Source organism: Myotis davidii, unplaced genomic scaffold (genome assembly GCF_000327345.1).
Source record: "Myotis davidii unplaced genomic scaffold, ASM32734v1 scaffold20, whole genome shotgun sequence".
NCBI lineage: Eukaryota > Metazoa > Chordata > Mammalia > Chiroptera > Vespertilionidae > Myotis > Myotis davidii.
Window position 1 is genome coordinate 511357 of NW_006292574.1, and position 27759 is coordinate 539115.

Sequence of the window (27759 nt, forward strand, 5' to 3'; positions counted from 1 at the left end):
CCACATGTCACAGTGGCTTCTTCATATGGACTCAGACATTTCAGTGGTGTGTGTTTTTTTAAATATTTGAAATAGTTGAATAAGCCTGGCTGGCATGGCTCAGTGATTGAGCGTCAACCTATGAACAAGGAAGTCATGGTTCAAAGACCTAGTGTAACTTCATGTTGACTATGCTTCTTGATATTAGCCAGGTTGCGGGCTAGATCCCCAGTGTGGGGCATGAAGGAGGCAGCCCACTGATGATTCTCTCTCATCATTGATGTTTCTGTTTCTCTCTCCCTCTCTCTTTTTCTCTGAAATCTCTCTCTTCTCTCTCTCTCTCTCTCTCTCTCTCTCTCTCTCTCTCTCTCTCTCTCTATATATATATATATATATTTTTTTTTTTTTCCCCTCTCAGAGGAGAAAAAAATTCCATGGGGTTCTTTTATTTCTCTATAAAATCATGTACCTCTTTCAGAACCATAGGGGAGAAATGCATTTTGTAATAACAGAATGTTTACTCTGTAAAATAGGTCAATAAAAATTGCACTGGCATTAAGTGGGAACATAGTAGAATCTGGCCGTATCTGTAAGGAAAAATATGAAGAAAACATTCCAATCGTTTACTCTATACATATAGTATTAATATATGGTACAATATGTACAGATTAAATATATTATTTTATCTCTTAATTGAGGTGAATGTCATTGCCATTCTCCAAAGGAGTCATTGTAAAATGACATGCCCAAGTTTACACAGTGACAGGGCAAGAATTAACTCATTCTACTGAATGCAATATTTTTCTCAACAGTAAGGAGGTACGTGGACACTGGAAAGATAGAGATAAGTAAAGTTCTGTTCTACAATATAAAGAGCAAATGGTTAAGAATTCTCTCTGTATTCAAGTTGGTTGTTTTAGAAAATTTGTTTTTCCCAACCCTGTTTGAGATAAAAAACACCAATTAAAATTATGTCATCAGTAGCATTAAAAAATTAAGTTGCCTGTGGCCATGGAAATATGAGCAGATTTCATATAGATAAATAAATGGATGCATGGTTAGGTAGTTATGAATTATGAATCTAATTACGAATCTCTGAAACATCAATCATGTTCAAAGACCTAGTGTAACTTCATGTTGACTGTGCTTCTTGATATTATTTGTGCTTTGATATCATTTAGCATTCTTAACGTAACATATTCTTTGTGTTTATGTGATTATCTTTTTTTAAAATGAATGGATAGGCAGTATGTTAGAAACACATTGCTCACTCTTTTTAAACTTTGTAATGTGTACGTAAGTGTATGTGACTGAAATGCACAAAAATAACGAGAATTTTAAAATACACTCTTCACATTGTTCAAGGCAAGAGTTTGAAAAGAAGGCTCTTCTTTTATTATCAAACTAAAATACATAAACATGTAAATGGCAAAAATAGTTACTGATTTTATCCCCACCCAACAGAATGAGAAATCATTTTTTAAATGGAAATTTATTTTTGAAACATTGTGTAGTGGGTAACAATGCATTTTTAACTTAAAGTACTAATTCATATTCTTCATACAGCAACATAATATTTGTTAAAGAAAAACAGATATTTGGATAAAGAAATTGGGAAAGCAGTGAATGTGTTGATAATTTTCAAACTATAGACAATGTTCAAGTCTTCCATATATGTGCTTAACTTACCATCAATTTAAAGTAGATTGCAATAAAGAAAAGAATCTAGAAAGTAAATATTGTTATTATAAAGGTCAATAAATGCAAAATCAAATGAAAAAGCAAAGAATTCCATGTTATCATTTGAGGAGAAACTATCAAAAAAAAATAGAGGTCCTCAATATTATTTTTGAACCTATCCCTTAGCCATATCGCTGTGTTATTTGCAGGCACCAATGGGCATCTGCCCTGAGAATAGATTGTTAGCTCTTTCTGCATATTTTACTAATTGAGTGAAGTGGTAGATAAGCCCCACTTATGGTACAAAGTGCAGGAAGTGAAGCAGAACAAGAGAAAATGCAAGGCTCACAAAATAAAATAAAAAAAGAAAATGTCTTCCCTCAAGAATCAATATTCATTTTTTTTCTGGCTCTATGATACATAAATGCAATTAACAATATTTCAATAGTTGCTATCAGATCCCATTTGGAAGAATCACTTAGGATAAATAACATGTTTCAACATCCCTGTTACCAATGTGGTCTAACATCATGGATGACATACCACATATAAAATTTCAAGGCAAACATTTTTTTTTTCTGGATTAAAAAGATGTTTTGGCCAACCTACAGTTATAATTCTATGATGACTCTCAGAGTCTGTAATCAATGAAAAAGAGAAGTCTAGACAGAGAGATTACATTGTGATTTGATGGTCATTGAGTCACAAATATCCTATATGTCAGCTTGATTTTGTTTTTTTCAGTCTTCCTCCCCTTTCCCTTCATGCTTACACCACTGTCTCTTAAAAACAACAGGTTTATAAATATTATAGTCGTATTAGTCCATTCTCAGCGTAACCAGCCAACATTTGCTATTTTTCTGCCTGATTAAAAGCTGGTACTGATTAAGAATGGCAACCACCAAAAATTGCTATTCCTATCTAGGAAAAATAACTGCCAACTTCTTTATAAACATTTACATAGAAATATCTCATATGAAGTATTCTGAAAAGTTTAAACATACTTGGATATCTCCCCTGGGTTCCACAACTTTAATCCTGAGTCAGTTTCATAAAAGAGTGAAAGTCCTTTCAAAGTAACTACTTAAATTTATGTCAAGATTTATGTAATTAGTTGGTAATGCTTTTGCTGCTGAGTATACTTTACCTCAAAATATACTGACCAAATATTTGATTTTTTTTCTCTGTGTAAATACTGTTTATTTTCCTACTACCTCTACCAACTTGGGGTAGGTTAACTTTATGATTGTTTTTACTAAAATGATCATCTTGAAATTGCTGAAATATGTCTGCTGAGTAGCTTGTACTATTTTGCATATTTCATTGTAAAATTGAACTTTAAATACAGTGACATCTCATATCTTAGGGCATTAGTCTTCTGACAAATTCAGGTTTCTAGAACAGTGCTTAGACATCAATAGTGACCCCCAAAAGCTTCTGAGAGTCACAAAACTTTGATTTTTGAATCCACATATCTGATCCCTTTCTCAGGTTTAATAACAAACGAAACAAACAAAGACACAAACTTTCTCACCAGGAGATTAGAAGTAAACGGAAAGATGCATTTTAGAGAGAGGCACAGTGACAGAATTAACTAAATATCATAGCCTGAATTTGGACAAAGCAAAAAAATTCATAAAGCTGTATGCAAAGAGAATCTCATGGGACACTAGTTGAGATGACCCCAGAACACCAGGAAAACATTAAATTATATTTAGTGATCTCTAATTGAGCAAGTAAGAAAATATAATATGCTTAATCTAATTCCTATCTAAAATATTTTATACTAAAAGCAATCACTTTGGTGCTTCAAGAAAGCCCTGGGTTTCAATGGTATAGATAATTAATTTTCAAAATTTAATATGCATATAAACACCCTTGGGATCTTGTAAGAACATGGATTCTTGTTGAGTAGACCTGAGAGTGTGGGCAAGAGTCTATCTTTCTAACAAGCTCCCAATTCTGATAGTTTTTCTAGCAAGGTATGTATATAATGTATTAATTCTCAATAATGTCAGATAAATGAGATGTTACTGTATTTGATCTCAAATACTTTTGAAACCTTAAAACATACTACTCATGTAAGTTGGCAAGTTTGTTACATACAATCCATTCACTTTAGAAATGAGGAAATAGCACTATATTAAACTATTTTAAAAATATGAAACGTGATAGCAAAGTAAATGATAGAGCACTATTCAGTCCTTCAACCATATAATAAACATGCATGAGAGAATTTTACTTAAATCTAAACTTGGTCAGTGCTGTGCAAAATTTGAGGTGAGTTGTATGTATAGCATACTGAATCATATTCAATAGAATTTTGAATTCTCTTTATATTGTTTCATCATTTTTATATCTGAAAAGTATGCAACATACAAGGGAAATTTTAAAAGGATACTTTGTTTTCATTTATGTTAATGGTGAAACACTGTGCTTTGTTCCAAGGTTTACCTTGGATTAAAAAAATGCCGGGTGAGCACTTTCTGGTTCTGTGTCTTATGCACGTAAATATTATTTGTATTAAAATATTCTACAAACTGGATCTGGAAGAAGTGATCTGCTATGATATATTCGAAGCTATGGATTTATAGCCTTTATAGGCATTTCACATATTATGTAAATTTTTTATCCTACCAAATTCCTTTATACTGAGTTGATAAAATATTCATGTCTAGTGATATTAGTGTGAAACTTCTCTGATCTTGCTACATCTTTCTTACCGAAATTGTGGCTCTAGAGGCATTATGGCCAATCTGACCCTTTCCTATCTCAGTAACATTTTACTGAGATTTCTGTGATGCTCCAAATAATTATTTAACTTCAGATGCCCAAACAAAATTGCCAATTATGTTTGGTACGAAGAGTATTTGTCGTGTGTATTTATGTGTAGTGAGTGAGACGCCAGGGAAAATTGTAAATGATATTTATAAAAGAGATATGACCTCAAGTGTTCCCTAAAAAGTCAACATATACACATGTAAAAACTTAATCTTTATACTAGACAATAAGGGAAATAGACTCATGATTCTAAATCACTTACAGAAGATTCCCACACTTACTATCACTTTGTCATTCTATCTTCCAGTTAAAAAATCAGGTATAGACAGCAGTTGTATAAACCCACTATCTGTAAAATCCTAGTCTAATACAAAATTTCCCCTCCCCCTTTTTTTTTAATGAAAAGTAAAATGTGCTAAAAAAATTCTAGGATGCTAGAGATGACAAGTTATGCCAACAAAAAAATATATATATAATTACTTAGTAAATCATTTCTTGTATATTAAAATGAGAAAAAAATGCAAGCCCCACTAAAACAACTAAATATTTAAATGATATATTATCTTGTGAATTGAGAGTCTGTCCCAAAAGATTTTCTGGGAAGAACAATTAATTGATACAAATGTCAGTGCAAATCTGTCAATTTTTTAATTTTAAAGCATATTGTTCAAAGTTTTAGCTTGTGTGCCTGATACAAATCCCATACATTATTTTCTCAGTGACAATAAAAAGCACAGTTTATTAAAAACGGAAGTAAAAATGAAAATAATTTTCTGTAAAAATCGGTCACAGTTTTGTCATTGGTATGTGGAGGTTGTTCCAAGGGCCCATCCAGAGCTCCTCCTCCTCTGACGGCGTGTGGTCACTATGGAATTCCAAAGCTTCCTTGATGCTCTTACTGTCAATCGTCGACTCCTCTTCACCTGTGCTTTTCAGCCTGTTCCCCAATGGCTTCCCCGCTGTACTGTCATTCCCCAGTGGGCAAGGGGCAAATGTAACCAGAGTTGGTCTTGTGTTCATTCTCTCAGTAGAAAATGGCCCCTTTGACAACGTGTTCAGGGGGATGTTCTCCTCATGGGTCACTGCCAACTTGTCCAGTTTCTTAAAATGCCTCCCCAGTCGCACCGGGGAAGCAACTTGGAAGTTATCCATGAGGCAGGCACGGCGGGTTCTCACCACAGAACCGTTCTGTGCAATGTATATGTTGCCATTGATGTTACTGTGGATGTTCGGATGGTGAAGACGGGTTCTCTGACACTCGGGGGCACTGTCTTCTCCAGCGGAGCTAGTTTCATAATCTCGATCAACAACTAACTTGATCATTCTTTTTCTTGCCCACTGTCAAAATAGAAAAAAAATAAGTGAGATAGGATCAAAGGAATGAAAAGGGCAAAAATGACAATGCCTGTCCAGTTCCAACCTTTGCAAAAAAGCTATCAAAGGTATATAAATCAAAAGAAATAGAGGAAAGCAACTCTTTATTTACACCAGTTTCTTTTCCACCAATTCTTCATGGAGCTTACAGTTTAATAACTTCTGAAGAAAGTGTTGCTGAGTTGGGAAGTAGACACTTATTTTAGGAAGCACATGTATTCTTTTAGATAAAATTGCAGCTCTACCAGATAATATGCTGCTCATATTATTTATATCCATTGTTTGACAGTTGCTACACTATTCAGGAAAGCGAAATTGAAAGGAACGCATAGCATTAGTATATTCTGTTCAGACTAATATTTCCATGCCCAGTAGTGTAAAGATATTTTTAAACCCACATTTTTCTAATTCTTAATTAACCCTTCATTGTTGTTTCATGTATTTTGTATAATTTAGTGCTTTTATTCCATTGAAGTGTCCTGGTTTTCTGGGTCATCACATTGAAATTCATGTTAACTTAAAAGAAACTATTTTCCCATCCTGAAAACTAATTACTATAAACGTTCCTTTTTTAAAAAAAATATATTTTATTGATTTTCCACAGAGAGGAAGAGAGAGAGATAGAGAGCCAGAAATATCGATGAGAGAGAGACATCGATCGGCTGCCTCCTGCACATCTCCCACTGGGGATGTGCCCGCAACCCAGATACATGCTCTTGACCGGGATCAAACCTGGGACCCTTCAGTCCGCAGGCCGACGTTCTATCCACTGAGCCAAGCCGGCTTCGGCTAAATGTTCCTTTTTTAAGCAGCTGAAACACAATGGGCATTTTCACAATTTACTTTTCTCTTATCATTCCACATTGGAAACGGCCTGGCGCAAAGGTCAAACAATACTAAGTTATTCTCAAAACGGTAGTACAGTTTCAGGATATGTGAATTCCCAGCCCATCGCCCTAAGTAAGCTATGCTGTTTGATTTTCAGATATATATCTTAAAATTGTTGTTTACTTACCTATAAAAATTGCATAAATGTTATTACAATTTAATTTTCCTAAATTCACTTTAATTCATATCCACAACAGAATTGTAGGAAATTGAATTTTTTTTAAAAAAATGTATTTTATTTAACTTCTAGTATTTGAAAGTGCCAACTACAAATCCATTTGAACCTGTTCATGATATTTATGATAATACCTTTGCCAGGTGAAATGTACATATATGCAAACATGCAAAAGTCGACTTTTAGAGATTTCATTTGTTGCAGCTTGTCCTTAGGAGTTATTTTTTTTAAAATATATTTTGTTTTTTTACAGAGAGGAAGGGAGAGGGATAGAGAGTTAGAAACATTGACCAGCTGCCTCTTGCACACTCCCCACTGGGGATGTGCCTGCAACCAAGGTACATGCCCTTGACCGGAATCAAACCCGGGATCCTTGAGTCCGCAGGCCGATGCTCTATCCACTGAGCCAAACCGGTCAGGGCAGGAGTTATTTTTAAAAGATGATATAAAACCCACCATATGTATTCATATAATACATTTCGATAGAGAGGGCATCCTTGTAATATATAATGCCACGTTTTATTAACAGAAATCCCACTAGAAAATATTGATTAACCTATTGCCTGCCATGTCTTCTAAATTACTAATATAGGATAGATGCGTCTGTTGAAACCTATACTCTACTATACACATGTACGTGGGTAGCATATATATTCACTTTTCTGGCATGTTTCTACTCTTAAGTCAGATCAAAATCGTGATCAAGTTCCTCCCCTTCAAGTGTCATTTCAGAGAGCACACAGAGGGCACTGCACACAGAGCACTCATCACTGCAAAACTGCCACCTACTGTGAGCTCCTCTAAAGGGCTGTGTTGTAACCCTCAGCGCTTGCTCCCGGAGGCCTCCTCTGGCTCGCACCCCTGCTTTGGTCATACTCCGGCACCTGAAAGCCCCAGGGGCCTCCAGACTGGCTTTCGCTACTGCTGGTGCTACTGGACGATTCGGACTCCGCCTCGCTCTCCACACCTCCTTCCACCGAAGCCGAGTCCATGCTGCCCTCCTCAGTCACGTCTTGAGGTTCAAGGTCAGTTGGTTCTTCCGTGGCTGCCAGCTCACCTTCCTCTCCTTCTGCTGGGGCTGCTTCTTCTTCTTCCACCTGCAGTTCTTCCGGCTCTTCAGGTGGCTGCGGTTTCTTACCTTTGACTTCCACGACTTCTTCAACAACAGGCCTCCTTCTTGCAAAAAATATGTTTTTCCTCGCCTTTTCTCCTTCCGACTCTGTGGACGACCCTTCTGATTCAGGGGTGGAACTCTCCTCCTCCTCCTCGGGTGTCTCTGACTCCGACTCCTCCTCTGTGGTCTCGGAATAACTGAACTCGGATTCTGTCTCCGTGTGCTCGGTGTAGTCGCTTGAGGTCTCCTCCTCTGACTCCACTGTGCTCTCGGTAGCTTCCTCCTCTTGGTCCAGAGTGAGTTTCAGATAGTCTCTGTCTTCTTCCTCGAGGCGTCTCTGCCACTCCTCACCCTCAAGGACAACGATGCCTCTTCTCTCTGCTAGCCCTTTAACTTTCTTAAAAATCAGTGGGAATATCCTGGCCCTCTTCCACGTGTGTGTAGGCTCAGCTGCTGGTGGCTTCTCAATAGTGACAACTACTTCCTCCTCACTAGGCTCTCTAATTTCAACTGTGGGCTTAACTTTCTCTTCCTGAAAATCACAAAAATGCAAGTGAAGTGTCAGCTGGAGGATGGTTAGGATGTGACCTTGTGTCCCACATAAGTTAAGCAGGAGTGAATCTGCAGGTGACAACCTCATGCAAGTTATATAACTGCTCTTAAGTAAACAGCCACATCACTACCTACTGTTTTCCCCACTGTATGTACACAGAACGTGACCTAACAAAAGTGAATTATTTTATGTTGGCTTGATTAATGACAGCAAATTTAATGCTTTCTCATTTTTTTTCTTATACAAAATTTATTTTGCATCTCATATCGAAGGAGAGAGAAATAATCATAACGCCTTCCCTCTATCATTTGTAGACTTTAATATTTTTATGTATTTCCTTTACTGACATTTTAAATAACCAGGAAATTTTACTATTTTCTTAACTATGTACAGGATAAAGCTCTGATAATTCTCTTAATTTTGAACAGGAGAGCACTATGGTATTTCTTTGTTGTGTGCATGTTTTTTAAAATAAATGTTCAAGTAAATATTTCAGAATATAAGAATAAACTATGAATATAAGAATTAACTATGCACAACTCACGCTACTTTAAACATAAACATTTCATTAAATATTGGTGACAGTATTTTACTTTTCTCATAACTGAAAGATGGAGACTATACTTTCTACATTGTCCAGCACACCTAAAAAAATTGGAGACTGTACTTTTCACAAGTTTTTAGGTATGCTGGACAATGTAGAAACAAAAGTAAACATTGTTTTGTGCAATCTTTGATATATTTTAATATTTATGGGGGAACATTTTAGAAAATATAATTTTATTGCAGCTTTATACCTTGTGTCTAGCATTTTATAGAAGGATATAAATTAAACTTATATAAAATTAATTTCCTTCTACAGACAAGACGATGGTCAGCGTTATTAAATTACTATGGAAAACATGTATTTAGTGAACAGAGTTTCTGATTTTTGGAAAATTTTGTAGCCTGCTATGCAAGTATGGTTAACAAATTGTTCTTGGATTATTAACCTTACAGAAGAAAATTACAGTAATTACCTCTTCTTCCTCCTCAGCTTCACCAACCACCTCACCATATTCCTCTTGTTCAGCTGGTGGTAACAAGCGACGGCGACTTCCATATTGAGGCATTTCATACCTGTAATAGAAACTTACAACTTTAAACCTTTTTTTTAATGTGATCTAGGTAGGTTTTACCATGACTGTTCTTTTTCATCACTCAATCAACAGATACTTATACCTAACTTATTAGGCACCTGGTAAACTAATTACAAAACCAAAAGGTAGGTACTACAACCTGATGACCAATGATTTTTGCCATAATGGTATCCTGGAATAACAATAAAAAGAGTCAAGTTATTTCAAAGTAAGTTTTGGGTAAGTCTTTAGGCATTTTGTTCCTTAATTAATTGAAAAATTTAGGACACAAAATAGGTTCTTTCTAAAAGTTTAATGGCTTATTCAGAACAAAAAGTCTATCTTTACAGTAAAGCTTTGCTTCAAACATGATCTGTAATGGTCATTACATTTCTCTACTGTGTTTTTAGATAGCAACTTATGTGTGTAGAAATGCTTATTACTAAATTCTGAAGTATGTTTTTTGGTCAAAAATCTTGAGGGTGACTGGTTAGATGAAATGTTAAACATATCATATAAACAATGATGAATTCAGGAATTGAGCAAATATGATGTCTAGTTTCCCCCATTTACATAATTTTGAATAATTTTTACTGCATTCTTAGAGTTGTAGTCAATATTAACATAGAACATCAAAACGGAATTCAATATAGAAAAATGGTTAAAACCTTAATGAAACTAAAACTAGATATGTTACTTATTTTCAAAGATGCAACAAATAAAATGACACATAACATGAATGGTAGCAATAATCACTAATCCTTATTATTCATAAAATATTAAGATACTGCATTTAAAAAATCTGAAAATGTACCCATGCTCATAACTGTAATAATCTTGTCCATATTCCTGGCCAGGATCAATTCCAGACTCCATGGATAACTCCTATTTTTCAAAAAGAGAAATTGCATTTTGAAAACAAATTCTTATTACATTTCAGCTCAAACTCAGATTTCCAGACCTAGAATTCAATGACTCTCAAAATACTCCTGTCAAAATAACTTTAATTACAAATGTTAGTCAAACATATCCCAATAGTTTTTCTTTTTCTGGCTATGATTGTTTTACACAAAATAAGGTTAAGTTTTTAGAACTGAGGGGGTAAATATGGATTTTTTTATAAAGGTAAATCTGTTAAAGGTTACAGAGGAGCCTATCAGTTGTTTTAAAACTATCAAAGGCAGATAATATTTTACTCTATTTTAACATATTATTAACAGACTTCAGCCTTGAGAAAAATTATAGCGTTATCTTTATCATTGTTTCATTGTTCTAGTTTCCTACTGTAATCTAGTACCCTGAAGACTTCTACTTTTCAAAAGCTATTCTTAAGAAAAGATCTGATAATTACATTAACATGTGATATTTCCCAAGGATGTTTATATTTTAAAACATACTAGATTTAATTAAATGTAATTAAACGAATAAAAGCCCTTTCAAGGTTTCTATTTCTAAATTCTAGACAATCATTTTTTTTTTGTCCAACTCTACTCTTACAGAAAGGTGTTTTTTCCTGAGATATACATATGAAGCTAGTTTTAAATAACTAAATTCAATTTTATTACATTTCCCTTTTAAATTCTATTTTAACGTTTAAGTAGGTTGAAAAAGTTAAATTAACTTTGCCATGAAGTGAGAAAAGGGGAGGAAAAAAAAGTAAAGGTGTCCACAGGAAAATAGGTTGGTACTTTATTTTTAAAGTCATCTATTTTTTATAGAATTAATTCTGTTGGTTCAGGAGATAAAAGTTCTCTGAGACCACAAATATGTCATTAGAAAAAAAAATGAAATTCACAGCCTGAATAATCGTCCGTTGTGCTCTGTTTGGCAAACAATCTTTTTTTTTAATCTTCACTTGAGGATATTTTTTCCATTGCTTTATAGAGAGAGTGGAAGTGTGTGTGTATGGGGAGTGGGGGAGAGAGATCACTGTGAGAGAGACACATCGGCTGGTTGCCTTTTGAATTAGCCCAAAGTGGGGCCAGAGATCAAGCCTGCACCCAGATACATGCCCCTGACCAGGAAGCAAACCTGAAACTTTTTTTTTTTTTTTTTTTGGTGGAGGCTGATGCTCTAACCATTAAGTGGCACTGGCCAGGGCCAACAATTTTTTTTTTTTTTAAAGTGAATTTGTTTTCATAATTCTGATCAGAAATTGCTATAAAAAATCTGGAGTTAGATTTCTGTTGAAAAATAAAACGGCAACACTGGTCTCATATTTTCACATGTCATGAATTTTGTTAGTGGTACTATTCCTTATAGCAATCATGGTCTCTACTAGTTACTGCTGTGTTCTCAACCATACAGTGTTACTTCTGTACCCAGAGTCACAATAGGATCCCCCATCTGCTCTTCTGTTTTTACATCTAGTAAATTCCATTCACTTTATATTACTTCCCTAGATGTTTTTTTTAGTTTGCAGTCCCTCAGCTTTACTGATATACAATTTGATGACTGCAGTTTACAAATGTTTTGTGAAACAACTGTGACAGGATCCGTTTTTGCTGTTAAAACTGCTGCAGTTTACCCACCAGAATAGCTAAGAATAAAAAGAAAAAAATCACCAATACCATGTTTTGGCAGGGACATGGAGCACTGGCACTTTCATATCCTTTTAGAGAGATTATCAATTAGTAAAACCCTTGGGGAAATGTTTGACAATACTACTAAAGTCAAGTAAATGCATATCCTGTTTCACAGAAATTCAATGTAGTTCAATTGATATACCCAACACAATTGTGTGCAATTGTACACCAAAATACAGTATTCACAACAGCCAGTGACTGGAACCAATGAACAAGTCCACGAGGTAAACACACTAAAACATCACACAACAGAGGTGAATCTCCCACACAGAATGATGAGCAAAAGAAGCCAGGTACAAATGAAATCTATTATTCTATACTATTCTACTCAGGGAAATTAAATAACACAGAAAGCTAACATGTATATTAGGAGCCAGGTGAAAACTTTTCAATTAGCGTTAATCACAATTCAGATAACCCTCACAGCCTACGATGCTGCCACTGCACAATGAATGCCTACATTTAGAAAAAAGGAAATCCTATAATTTATGGCAACATAGATGGACCTTGAGGGCATTATGCTAAGATGGACAAGCCAGACAGAGACACATACTGGATGGTATGGTATCACCTTATGTGTGGAATCTAAAACATATTTAAATAAAAAGTCACACTCATAGAAACAGTAGAAAAGTGGTCGTCAGTGGCTGGGGTGTGGGAAATAGGGAGAGATTGGTAAAAAGGTTAAAAACTATTAGATGAATTGGGATCTGAGTTCTAATGTAAAACATGGTGACTATATTTGATAATTGTATTCTATAATTGAAATTAGCTTAGAGGACAGAATTTATATGTTCTTACACAAAAGAAAAGAGAAATAAGTGAGATGATAGTTGTGTTAATTAACTAGAGAGGGGTCTCTTTTCACAATATATACATGTATCAAATCACCACAATTTACACATTAAATATTTTATAATTTTGTCAATTATAATTCAATGAAGCTGAAATGAAATACATATGTATAGCATTAAAATATTTATCTTGGAAAAGCAAAAAGACCAGGTGAGTAGTCAGGGAAAGGGGAAATAATCTGAGTGTTGAAGTTGACAGGTTTTCTGGAGAGATGGTAGGATGTGTGCACTCTGTGAATACTCATCTATTAAACTGTGTGATTTGTACCCTTTTAGGCTGCAGTTTTATTCCAACAAAAAGTGTACACAGTGGAAGAGTTGGAAATGAGGTAGAGAAAGACCAATACGAAACTAGGAAAAGGTAAAATATATATATATCATATTGGTAGGCATAGACTTTGGAGGCATTTAATACCCAACATAATTATACTGGTTTCAATAAAGTGAATAGGTCTCAGAAATAATACTGTTAAACTAATTGTCCAATACACGTTTGATCTAATACATACAGAGACTGAGAAAAGACCACCAAATGATTTTAATGTCGAAACCTAAATGTCCAGCAATGGAAGAATGGATAAAGAAAATGTGGTTTATACAATGGAATGTCATTCAGCCTTAAAAAGACAGAACTCCTTTGCAACACCATGGATGACCCCTGGGAACATATGTTAAATGAAAAAAGCCAATCATAGAAAGACACAAGCAGAATGATTTCACTTTTATGAGGTATGTAAAATAGTCAAACTCAGAAGCAGACAGAATGATCATTGCCAGGGAGTGGGGAGGGGGACAAAGTGGTATAAACTTTCAATTAAGAAGTTCTAGAGAGCTACATTTTGCTTATAGCTGACAATATTATTATACACTTAAAAATGTAAGGGAGGAGATCTCAAGTTAGGTGTTCTTACAATTTTGAAGTTGAATTTTAATAACTTAGTAATCATTAAAAATAAATATTTATGTAAACAATGCAACTGAGTATATCTCAGATTTTAAAGTTAGAATAAAATAACTTTTTTAGAGATGTACTTCTTTTTCCTAAAGGAAGAATAAAGCTCAACTCTTGCTAGGTATACCATATATCTGGCATCAGATGCCTTTAAGAAAATAAATAGAATAGAAGCAACTGGGAAGGAACCAGAAAACTTAGCCCTGGATTCAATTAGTCTTCTGTAATCTGAGTTGGAAAGGGGGAATAGGAGCCCGCAGAAGAGAATAACCTGAAGGGTCCCTCTTGGAGCCCTAGGCCACACATCACTGAAGGGCAGAGCATCACCCGGTGACCGTTCAGATTCCCGAGTCAGCTGGAAGGGAGACTGAAATGCTCCATGCAGCCCTTGTTACCTTTGGCAGGTGAATCCCAAATTTAGGATATCATGCTCAGTAGCATATTAAAAAGTGATTTTATGGGCAGATAAAACACTAAATGTTATTTTTAAAATTTATTTTTGCTAAGAGAAGGAAATTTTATATAGAGAAGACATAGGAAATTAACTTCTTGACTAAACAAACAAACAAACAAACAAAACCCACAAAAAATAACCATTTACTGATTTTCTTCCTACTATGTTCAAGTTGCTGGGCTGGGAGTTAATACATTAAATTTTACTGCCTACATTTTATAGAAGATGAAATTGATGCTCAGGAGGGTTGCATATCTTGATTAAAGTCTTGCATCCAGTAATTGGTAATTGGATTTTAACGCTGAGCTATCATATGAAGATGTCTCCATGGAAATTTTTGCTAAGAATTTATGTAAGTTGAATATTCCTGACATACAACTTCCGAATTGTGGAAAGTAAATTTTGACCATCAAATCTCTTTAGCAAAATGAAGATTCTTTTATTAAGGAAATTGAATAATTTTTTAAAGTAGAGCTTATAAAATATGAAATTTGCTAAAGATGTGTTTATATAATATTGCTTTTTTCCTAAACAAATTTAGCAGTGTATGCGCTAAATAAATGTAGATAATATATATTTATTCTCCGACTATGCATATCTTTTTCTCATTGCGGAAGCAAATGACATAGGCATTTTGAAATAGATACCCAATGGCAGTATTTTGAATCACATTTAAATGATTAAAAATTGTGAATTATAACCAATATTTTTACCTTTTCTTATTTCAGTACAGATGTCTGCATTCTTTCTTCAAACTTTGCCTAATCTAAATCTGATCTAAAGAACAATTCTATGACAAGTGACTGATCAGGTTTGTGAATTATTTCATTCAATGATACCTTGCTTTTATTAGGACTAAAATTTTTGTCTAATTCCCAAAGAATAAAGCAAAAAAAAAAAAAAGAATTTTAGCCACCAGCAAGCAGTAAGAAGGTGATTTGCTCACTTGTTTATTTATTTATTTTAATTTAAAGCTATCTTTCCTCTTTCTTGTGAAATTAAGCCACATTGGCAGCGACCCACTCTGCCTACCTATATGGTGGACATGAATGTCACAAAGTATGAGGGCAGTGAGGTTGAAAGGAGAAAGAAAATTGATACCTCTGGTTTAAGAAGAGAAGGCCTCAGCAGTTGTTGTTGCTGCCAAAGGAAATTAAAATAGAAAAGAGTTTAGAAAAGAATTCAGATGGAAAAGGTAGATAATAACTGAAAAGAGAAAAAAAGGTGACAGTTTTAAACTGGTTACCCTGGGGTTATAATTCATTATTCATGTGATAGCTACCAACAGCATTAAATAATATTTTGACTACTTACATTGGAAGACAACTTAATAAATTGTTAATTAAAATAATGATGAAATTAAAACATCAAAGTTAAACTTAATAAATATTTTCTTGGCTTGAGCTTCACAGGATGGTGTCATTTGGGGTTCTAAAAGAACTTTAAATGTCAAACAATTCTTCCTAACAAATTGAAACTCAATTTAAATTGCCCATCTATTTTTCTCCCCACATTAAATACAATCAGGCTCATTAGGAAGAAGGGTAGAGATCACAAAATAATGATATAGTAATGATATATTCATCATCATATTTAAGGCATGCTTTCCATTTTTCCTTTTAGCAAAATGTGGATTGCCTGCACTCAAGCATTAAGCGTGTCTTCAGAAATGCTTTTGTGATTAGGGATGTTGTCCTTCCTCAGATCTGACAGGAATCACTTGTATCTGCCCATTTCACCCATATTAACTTAAAGAAAACACAGTCACTATTGGTCTGTTTCAGGATAATTTATACTGTAATCAGATGGGAGCAGCATTAGCAATTCAAATGTTGGGGGAAATAGTTATACAACACAAATCTTAAATGAGCAGTGGGAAAATGGGCAGAGAAGTTCTGAGATACGTCCACTTCCACCAATGAACCAACTGTTTGAAATGGCCAATAGGATGACTATTTGATTAAACAGATAGACTTTCCACGATGGAGTTAGTCTACGGAAGGTATTCACTGTAAAGGGTGGGACGTTTAAGTTAGAACTTAAACTTTCCTGATTCAGCTTGTTATTTATTACAATTATCCCCCCAAACCAGTTATTCTTAAAGTCATTCAATCTTAATTTTCAAACAATTTAGAACTTACGTATTCTAAAACATTAGCCCATCAGGTCATATGCTTATTTTATTCTCTTAAAAAAGAAACTGTGCACACTGGGTTCTCAGTGACTTCCTTGAGAGTACCACTTAGAGTGAGGCCAGCCTAAATACTTCTGACCAGAATGCCCAGCTCTTCGTGGTAGACTGAGAATCAAATTAGCACAATAGGAAAGCCAGATTTTCTTACAGTCTTAAAAAAAAAATCTCTGAGATCTCAAGCTCGACTGTGATAGAATGGAGCCTGGGACTGGTAGAAAGAATAAAAGTCAAGCCATGCTACAGTTTCCAAATTAGATTTATAGACAAATAATTCTGGGGAAATCTCGCAATATTGAGTAATAGGAATGCAGGAAAAACTAATGTGTCCCTGAAAAGGTAAGCAATTGATTTTTGTTCACCATTGAATAATAGACTTAAAATCCCCAAACAAAGAAGTAAAACATATAAAAGAAAGGAAATAGTATACCATAGTTATAAGTTTTATTTAAAAAATTATCCTGTTTTTGAAAAAAATATATAAATCAGTCCTTGATATAATATAACACCATAATGCCCTTACCTCCGATGAATAACCTCTCCTGCAAGGCAGAAACGAAGAAATCAACATTAAACATCTTGCCTTCTTAGGTTAAATAAAATTATAGGTAATGGTGTTTAAAAAATATGAGAAAAACTGAGAAGGCAATTTTTACTAAAAATTATCTCAGTAAGAAATATATTTTGTGGCAGGATCAAATGGGAGGATCAAAAGTTTCCTACCTGAATTATTAAAAACAATTATCAGCCTAACCATGTGAACACCAAAACATACATAATCAATTTTATCACAGTGGTGTACAATAACACACTTTGATTCTGTTGTGATCAATTGTAATAAAAAATATTTTACACAATCATCTTGATACATATAAAATACTCACTTGGGGATAATGTGTTATATATATCTATATTGGTTCAGAAAAAAATATATATATATATCTGTGGCTAGAATATATTCTCCCAAGTGTTTGTCAGTTTATTCTAAAAATAGAGAATGCAAAATATTACTAACTTTTGAGAGTTAATTATCAGACATGAAGCCAAAAAGTTTTGAGATGTAAGAGCCAAATGTTCAATTTCACATAAAAATTTATAAAGTTAATGGACCATAAGTTGGTGAAACATTTGTACTTGAGAGGGAAAAGGTATAGAATGCTTTCAATATTTAATGTCACTAATTATGAATATTTTAAACATATTATTTATTAAAGAGTTGACCTAAAGCATTAAACTGGTGCTGTTGACCATGCCAATATGGAATTAAACAACGAGCTTCAATGAAGATTTGTTATGAGGAGGTAAGTACATCACTTTCTAAAGTCCAACGAAAACTTTTTAAATTACAAAGCCTTCACAAAATAAATCTACTTATCTGCAAGCATCTTTAGTGGTTAAGGCATTGCTGATTGAAATGGTGGTGATATAATAATAGTTACTTAATCCAATCAGCAACTTATTATTTGTAATAGTTCTGTGGTGAGATTTACAGGGTGCTTATATGGTTCTGCCAGTAGTTATGGTAATGATAATTCTCCTAGAACATTTAGAAGTTTAGACATTTTCAACTTTTACTAAATTTGTATCTTTCAGAGATATAGAAAGCTCATATTTAGATATTTACTATCAATGCATAATATTAAATGCCCAACCAAAGCTGGATTTTATTTTCTAAGATACTTAAACTGCCTCTTTTCTTTAGCAGTAGTTTCTATAAATATGCCAAATAAAATATCAATAGGTGATATTGATATTTTACACTACTCTTCCATTGATTTTTTTGTTGCATTTAATTTAGTTATTTGTACTGTTTTAGTTCAAAGGCAAAAAATGTAGAAGAGGCACACAAGAGAATCAGTGTGTATAATCATCTGTGTGCTTTCAATTAACATGACACCCTGTCAATTTCTATAAAACCAGTCATACAATATGGATATATATTTCTGTGCATTGTAGCTTCCTTTTTAAATTAAGGAAGCTGTATAGTAATCTGTGTACTTTAATAAGGTATCTAATATAATTCTTTATGCACTAATTGAAGCATAATGAATCAGCAGGGAAAATGGTGCTTTTTTTTAGAGTCTGGTTGTCAGTTTGTGGAGACTTAATGATTGAGGAGAGAAAAAAATATTCTGTCATGTTCAAAGAATATTAGGATAATAGGTGTCATGTAGAAGATTTTCTAATTGGCTTTTAAGATGAAGAAGAGAATATCTAAATATAATGTCAAAAACAGGACTAAATATAAAACACGGGTATGGGTGTTTCATTTGAAAAGTATAAAATACTAATACATTTTAAGATTATATAAATATTATAATGCTATAGAAAAGAACAATGTAACATTTTGGTAAGGCTATAGGTAAAATTGTTATTTCAATTTCTTAGAATATTTCTTTGGTAATTATTTAGAGATTTAATTAGAAGTTGATATAAAATAGCTTAAAAACACATACACACTCACATTAAAGGCATACACAATTGAGAATAATACCTTGTCAGACTCCGCCAAAAAGTACAAGTTCTCATGCATAAGACCAGCTGCCAACAAAAACTCCAACTGAACTTTTTCAGTGAAAGAGAGAAAAAAATCATATGCAAGAACCCCAAGAAAGAAATTACTCTTGATTTGGATGAAAGGAATCTGAAGCAGAGGAACTAATAAAAATAAACTTACAAATGCTTTTTGATCTGGTATTATTAATTAGGGAGGTCAGACTAAATTCTTGAAGAAATATCATATAATATAAGCGCTGAACAAAACCTTTGAAATGATGCATTGTTGGTCCCTGAACCTAAATATACTTACTTGATAATGTTAATTATCAAGCAAGACTTTTGCTTAAGTGTTGGAATTGTGTTTTCATCTGTGCAAACTTATACTTCCTAAAATATAAAAGTTACAGAGTAAAACAAATGATTACACTTGTATTCAAAGTGGGGGTTTCCAGTAAACAAAATTAATCCATGTATTCAATAGGAAAAACAAAGTGATTACTTGATGGTTAAGTGTAGCTTCCATTAAGAAGATAGGAAGGCAGTACTTAGCTTAGCAGATGCCTTTAAGAGTTTAACAAATTGAACTGTAACATAAACAACCACTACAACTAGAGAAATTTTTGTCTAGAGTACAAATTTTTGTCTTCTTCGCCTAGAACAGAGTTAAGGTCTATATAAAACTGATAATAGTCCATCAGATATATTTCCTCTTGAAACTATAGACTCAATAGTAGTTAGAAATAACGCCATAATGCCCTCTTCTAAAATTTTAATAGATAAGCAGGTTTTATATTATTGATAAATTAATATAAATATAATTTTAACCAGTGAAATACAAAAATCATTCTAAATACGCATTTGTAGACATTTACTTGACCTTCTTTTGATGAATTTGATTCGAATTTCTTTATTAAATAGGAGATATTTTCTTTGAAGGAGCCTCATAATAAAATTATAATTAAAGAGATGATGTAATAATGTGGACAAGCAAAACTAAAGAGCACTTTAAACATCTGTGGAAACAATGAAATGTCTTACAAAAGTCAAGAACTCAAGATTTATTTTCATTATAAAGAAGGAAAAAGAAAGCACAATGAGAAATAAATAGCTAAGACAGCAATTGAAAAAAAGTAAAAGGTTTATCAAATGTATAGGCATACTAGTAAGATAAAAGCAAGCCAGAGTAAAGGATGTTCTCATAAGAAAATAGATGACTACATCTTATAGCACCTGGGTTTTATTTTGGAATACCGTAATGTCTGTCATCTATGTTTTAAGATAAATAACACTTAATTTGGTAGTATTTCTTCTTACCAAATGCAAAAGTTTCAAGAAAATTACAGAACCTATGATATTTTTTAGCTTCTTTGTAACAATCTGCTTTTTTCTTGGAGCACTCATATAAAACTATGGTGAAAAGTAAAAGTTACTGCATTAACATGATAAACAAGTCATTGTTTTAAATTGGATATCTAACTTTCATGCCCATATAGTCCCATTAAAAAAATAGATTGAAATTACTTACTTTTTAAATAAATGTAGACAAATAATGCTACTTCGTAGTTAAGAAAATTAAGGTAAATCTATGAGTTAGTAATGATGAGGTTAATAATATTTTAAATTAAAAGTGAGGAAAAAACAGTATTGCATTGAGTTTAGGAAAAAGAATGGAATCTTCTTTAATGTTCAAATCTGCCTCCACTCGAAGATTATGTTCAAAAGAGTTGTTCAGTTAAAACAGGAAACGCAACATTACAGTGAAGTAGATTGAGTGTGAGGTTGTTTTTCAAATTCCTCGACAATATTGTGCAAATTCTCCTGGTTTTGTCCAGATGTGATTTCCATTTTTGTCATCTCTGAAGGGCAATTAATTTCAAGTTTTGGAATGTGTGCTGGGGGATAGTTTTTTTCTATATGACTGTACATATTAGCGACGGACTTTTCAAGTTCTGCTAAGTTTTTCACATGTTTGAGGATTCCTTTTGGCTCTCTCTGAGGATCTGCATTGCACACTGTTTTTGATGTTGATAGCTGTCCCCCAGAGGACTGGATTTCCTTGGCTGGTGTCACACTGACAGCGCTTTTAACAGCTGGTATAGACACACACTTAGAGGACAAACCTGAAGTTGAAGGAGGCAGTGGAGAAGGAAAAGGGGGAGGTGGTGGAGGAAGAGGAGGATGTGAAGGGAGAAGAGAGAGAGGGGGAGAAGAAGTAGAGAAAGGAGAAGGGGGGACAGAAAGTGGAAGAAGTGGAGGAATAGGAGGAGAACTAGAAGGAGGAGAAGAAGGGCAGGAAAGAGCCAAAGGAGTAAGAATGAGAGAAGGAGGGAGCGGAGGAAGGGGTGGAGGGAAGGGAGGAGGAGAGATGTTTGGTGGATGGGGAGGATTTTCGAAGACGTTCCTCTTGGTTTCAATAGTCAACATACAACGGGGTGTCTCTCTCCTACAGAGCGGAGCATTTAAAACGCGTGACATTGAAGGAGAAAGTTCCAAGGAACAGTCAGGAGAAATGGTGACATTGGGTTCCGATCTAAGTTCCACAGTTCTGGAGACAGTTGGCAGAGTAGAGAATGTGGAATGAGACCAAGGAGAAGAAAATGAAGAGTCGGAAGGTAGAGATTTCAACTGTTCTGCTCCTTGCATGGTCAGTGATCCACCTTGCCTTGCCTCTTTTTCTGTTACACTTGAATCTTCAGCTATAAGCAAGGGATTACTGCTACCTCTTGTGTGTGGATAGGTTTCAGTGCTTTCATTTCCCGCTTTCTGCCTGTTGCTTGGCCACTGATCCAGAGCTATGGTTTCCGGTCTATTGGGAAGTTCCCACTTTGGTCTCTTAGGTAAACAGAACGTCTGACTCCATAGCCTTTGAATCTTTTTTCGTGTGCCCCTCAGAGACTCATTCTTGGCTTGAGTTCTTGGTAAAATAGAGCCTATAGAATCTGTTCTTAGTGAAAAGTCTGAATTTGTTGATCTTTGATCTACATTTTCCTTATAAAGGGTACTGTGGGTATTTAAGGCATCCTCATCAGATATCAATGTGAGTTTTCTTGCAGACATGGGCTGGCTGTTCTTTAGTGGTCCTTCTACATAAGCCTGCTCGTGAGCCTCAACAGTGTTGGAAGAAAAGGGCATCGCCACGTGCTGATGTTTCTTGTCTTCTGCGACTGACTTATTTCCCCTGCTTTGTTGGAAATGGTAGAGAAGGTAAAGACTTGAAAGAAAAGAAGATAATGAAATGTAAGGAAACAGGTTGTGCCATAGCTTTCATGAGAAAGATGTTTTTATGGTTCTCATTACTACTTCAAAATATAAAATGCCAGATAACACTAATCTATTGAAGCAAAACATTGCTTTCATGTCCCTGTTCTCAAAAAGACAGGACAGAAAAGCTTGAGAGCTGTGAGTAGCATAAGAAATATTCATTTTTTTTCCCAAATGTATCAATCTGTAGACTGATTTTCCCCCCAATTATTTTGATACAGCCAAGTATCCATGACCACACATAACAGTTTTCTCATGTACAAATCATAATTCCCCAAAATTGCAGACTAGCATTTTGGGTAATGGTTGCATGTCCTTTGCCTTGGTTGAGGATGCGGAGAGCCAACTGTTTTGGGGAAAGGATCCTTGGCTGTATCTGATTCATAACTGTCCATTATCTCTCATCACAGTAATTCTGTCCTGGAGCTAAGAGTACTTCCTTTCCTGAGAAAAATCCCTGCAAGAGAATACAGAAATGTTTTTCCTATTCTCCCGATTAAGAGAATTAAAGTCCCCAAGCACAAATGAGAGAATTTCTCTTGCAGCAGATTTCAAAATCACAATTGAGAAATTGAATTTACGTCAGAATCTTGACAGAGATTATTTTCTTCTACTTAAGTTTTGCTTAAACAGTTTAAAAACATATTTCTGAATTTACGTCAGAATCTTGACAGAGATTAAGTTTTGCTTAAACAGTTTAAAAACATATTTTAGAGAGAAGAGAGGGACTGTTGATATTTCTTTTGAACATGACCTGGGTCAAATTTTAGTCAAGACTCATTTCACTGAAAAAAAAATTATGTTAATAAAATATGGTTTTGATATCACTGGGGGATTTTCTCATTATGGAACTGAGTCATAGTGGCTGTTCATCATAAATGAAATTGAGTAAGTCAAAGGGCACTCAGATGAAAACATTGGGACCCTTTGCTCAAAAGCTCAGAGTGACAGATTTATTTTTGCGATTGCTTACTATTTTCCCACATAGAAGTTAAAAGGGAAATATTTTGAATAAAATAAAATAGCCACACTGAAAAATTAAGGTGATGGGTGAATCAATACAATGATATATAAAGCCAAAGTTGTTACTGTGACACTTTATAAAGATCCAAACTGCAAGGAAGGATTCTCACAGGTGGACTTAGGACACCAGGACCACCTGAATAATTTAGAAAGTGCAGACAACATAGATTAAACAAATTAAACAGACAGGAAACAATTTTAAAAATTTCTTTTTAAAGAAATGGGTTTGACATTATATAGCAGATGTTTTTGTGTAGAACTGTTCTTGATTTAATTTTTCATGGAAACAATTATCTATATAATGATATCACTTGATTGAAAGATAAAATACATATATCACAAATTAAAAGCAAGGAGAACTTTGAAACTCCTCTTAGTAGACACACGTACTATCAGTGGAAACACTACTTTGATAACTCATGCGATTTCAAGATATCAAAAGTGAATGAGGTGTGGAAGGTATGACTTCTATTTAAAGAAAATGGCTCCACAGTAAAAGATGAAGATTACTGTTAATAGAGTAAAACAGTACTTGATCTATTTGATTGCATCCTTTTTTAATGCCTTTGAATTAGAATAATATTATTTACTTACTTATGCCTACGTATCCACAGGTAAGAAAGAGAAAACATGTGACAGAAAAAAAGAAGTTTTAACTATAGTTAATTGGAAATGTTTATGAAAATACTAACAGGAACTAGACTTAAGCACTTAATAAGTATATCCCAAAAAAGAAAATGCATGTTTTTCTATTTTTTTGTATTTATTCAATAGAATAATATGTAATGTTTTAGATTAAAATCATATGGCATTTACTTGGTTGACTTATCACATAAAATTATATCTAGCTATCTTGTAAACATAGGTAAAATTCACTTCTATTAAACATGAAAGATTTCACTCCTAAAACAGAAAATTTAAATGAGATTCTAAGATTTGCATCTATGTTCTACCTAAAAAATAGGTCTACACTTATTTATAAAGAAGACACAGTAATTTTTGGAAGAAAGTAAGTATACAAACACTGTACTGTTAATGACTATTACAGAGTAATTATTGAATCTACATGAAGTTATTCGTGAAGTTTTTCTAGGAAATGACCTTTGATAGTTTTAAAAACATTTGTCTAATTCATTTTTCTAGTCACTTATGATTAGAATCCCTGTACAAAGTTTAGAATAATTTCAAAATTGGTTAAAGATAATTAAATTGTAGAACTTAAAATACTTCAATAAATATATATTAGAATAGTAAAATCCTCTATGTCAATAATTTTTCAAATAAAAACAGCCCTTAAGTTTTGCTATTTGAAAATTATTACCATTAAACTATATTGATTTCGGATGATGTTATTGTATACCTGCTTTTGTTAAATAAAAATAGATATATATACCTTACTAATTTCATATAAAACAGACTTAAATTTATACCTAAATCTTTTTTTAGTTTCTGAACATTTTTGCTAGAGAAAGATGGTTAATCAAATCATATTGGCTCAATTCCTACATTCACCAATGAGAGCATTATTTTCAACTTATGAAAAAAATGATTAAAAAATTATATTTAAGGCATAAGTCCTCTATTATTATTTTAGAAATAGAATGACAAGCACTAAAATGTTTTAAATTTAATTTTAGCATTAAATACATACATTAATACAGTTAACATTTTAAAAACTATTCTTAATATAACCTTGTGTAATTGTATTAATATGGCAAATAATATTGATGTAAATGTTTAAAAGTGGTTTTCCCATTAAAAGGTAAATTTTTACAATATTTGAAGCTTGCTTTATTCCTACTAGTAAATGCTAAAAATGTAACAGTAGAATGTGTTTAAGAACCTCAACTTGAACCAATTCCAGTTAATAAAAGGTTTTCTGGATTTAATTTTATCATACTCAACATTTTATAATATCCTTGGTTATTTTGCACTTTGTGTCCAGAAATAGTTACCCTTGAATTTTAAAAATATAAATTAAAAATCTCCAATGGGTTCAGGTTTTGAGTGTGCAACCTTATTGGAAGACCTGTGTAGTCTTTTAAAAAGAACGTAAAAGTCTCTTTCAAAGATAATGATTTAATATTGCTTAGCGTTTCCAAATAGTGTAGAGGAAATACTAACCTATCACAGTCTCTTTTGAGAAGAATATGATAAAATCTTAAAGTGATTTGGGTATTTAATATTTAGTTACTTTAATTCAGATAATGATCTTCTAAAAGTCATTTGGGTATTTAATATTTAGTTACTTTAATTCAGATTTCAACTATTCTATCACATTGTAAAATAGTATGTTAGAAAAGTCTGTGACTTTAGACAATAGAATTGTTTTTTGTCACCCAGCAGGAGTTGGCTTCTGATACCAAATCAGGAAACACTATATTATGACAGTGCTGTATTCTCATTTCCTATGACAAACACTTCTTTCAGATTCTGAGACTAAATATAATGTTTAAGCTTTTCATTTGCAAATGCCTCCTCATATTGAAAATATTCATTGTTTATTACTTTTTGTTCTAAAAAATCTAAGAAAGTAGACTGCAAATTACATTTTTTTCACATCAAATTGAAACTAAATACTCACCACAGAGCATCAGTCAGATCGCATTTACTTCTAAAAGGCCCTGAGAGCTCTACTTACATGGTGCTGTCCCCAACTTCTTCATAGAGATGCGCACCCGGAGGCGGTGGTGCGGGGGGTGCGGCCACCGGGGCCGGGGCAGGAGCCGCTGGCTTGGGCGGGGGCATCGCAGCGGCAGCGGCTTGGAGGCGCGCTGTCTTGGTGCACTCGGCTTGGCGTCTTTAGTAAAGTAAGCATGTTTTGGTAAAACTATTTTAGAAATCATATGCTTAGCAATAGGCTACCTTTTAATAATAATGTAGTTATCAGACAAACTACCCAGTAAAACAAAACTTTTGTTTGTACAAGTATTTGAACTTATAAACTGATATAATTACAAATATTGCAGGATATTCACAAATACTCCCTTGGAGTTCTTGAAAATATTTACCCCTCGATAATGGGTAGAATTCATTTGGAATATCTGTAAAGTTAAATGATAATATTAAAGGGAGAGAGCAAAACATAAGAATGTGATTGACAATTGGTAGTTGTTTAATGGATCTCTTTCATAATGCAGATAGAAGATATATAATTTTGTTTTATCTTTCATCTATTTAAAATTATTTGAAATATTTTTGACATTCATTTACAGAGGCTGTGTAGGAGGGAGATTTGGTGGCTCTTATTCCTTAGCTACCTAGGAAAGCCTGTCATTCTTGCATGAGAGCAAAGTTGTTCTTTTTTACCTTCCTGCACACTGACTCCTAATTCTGACCTCAAAACCAAGATATCAAGGGTAGAAGCTATCAGAGCAAACTTTCTTTTTCACCTTTCCTCCAGATACATCTAATTGTGTAAAATCAGCTCAATTCTATGTATACAAACCACAAGGAAATTTGAACTAAAAATCATATACCTACTACAAATACAAAGCAGACAAATATAATATGGTTTGGGGTAGGTTGACTACTTTAAAAGTATTCTCTGGGGTTTCTCTTTTCATATTACATAAAATTATGAGCAATATATTAGTCATCATACTTACACTTTAAACCTGTTTTGGGAAAGCAATGAATAAGAAGAAAAAGAGAGAAAGTTACATTAAAACTATTGCATTCATAATATTCTAATATTTGATTTATTCTAAATTATGAATAATTTACTGGTCAGACTCTGACACAGATTTAATGACATAGTACAGAAACTTTCAATTCAGAAAGTGAAAATGGTGAGCACTTTAATATTACTGTCATAGTCATATAAACTGTTAAAATATTTATTACACAAAACAAAGAAATGAACTAAATTGAATAAGAAAAATTGTATTAAAGTATGGGTTTGCGAACTCCAGCTTTGATAGGGAAATATTAAAAATGATCTGATCGTTATCATCAGCTCCTTGGTTTACTAGTACTGTGCTTGAAGACTGCTAAAGGAATAGAGACAGTTGAGGAGTGAGGTCAGAGGAATAATGGTGCGAGAGATCCCCTTCAACTTTCAACAAAGAATTCCCTGCTCAGCACACAGACACTTGAGAGATCTGCACGTTGAAACATAAAGGTGGGCAAGTGGGAGTCAACTGGAGAGGCAGCAAGGGAGAGGGGCTCAAGGAGCCATGGATACAGCCCTGCAGCGTGGAGCTCACTGCAACTCCGGCTAGGCTCCGGCTCCGCCTGGAGAGAGGAGGAATCAGGTTGTGTTGACCCTCCCCTTCA

At 33.8% G+C, this 27759-nt stretch overlaps 1 protein-coding gene across 2 annotated transcripts in view; it reads right to left on the minus strand.

Annotated features, from left to right (window-relative positions):
* Positions 1-7565: 7565 nt before the first annotated feature.
* Positions 7566-27759, minus strand: part of PCDH15 (protocadherin-related 15) — a 516985-nt gene continuing 496791 nt past the window's right edge. Inside the window, exons 30-35 of one of the 2 annotated variants that reach the window (XM_015565491.1) lie at positions 27090-27098; positions 26123-26281; positions 24076-24081; positions 10477-10547; positions 9564-9663; positions 8469-8523 (exon numbers count right to left, since the gene is read on the minus strand). In XM_015565491.1, the coding sequence (XP_015420977.1) occupies positions 8469-8523; positions 9564-9663; positions 10477-10547; positions 24076-24081; positions 26123-26281; positions 27090-27098 (400 nt within the window). Of the gene's footprint in view, positions 8524-9563; positions 9664-10476; positions 10548-24075; positions 24082-26122; positions 26282-27089; positions 27099-27759 lie in introns of both variants that reach the window. The other variant, XM_015565490.1, reaches the window with a different exon arrangement.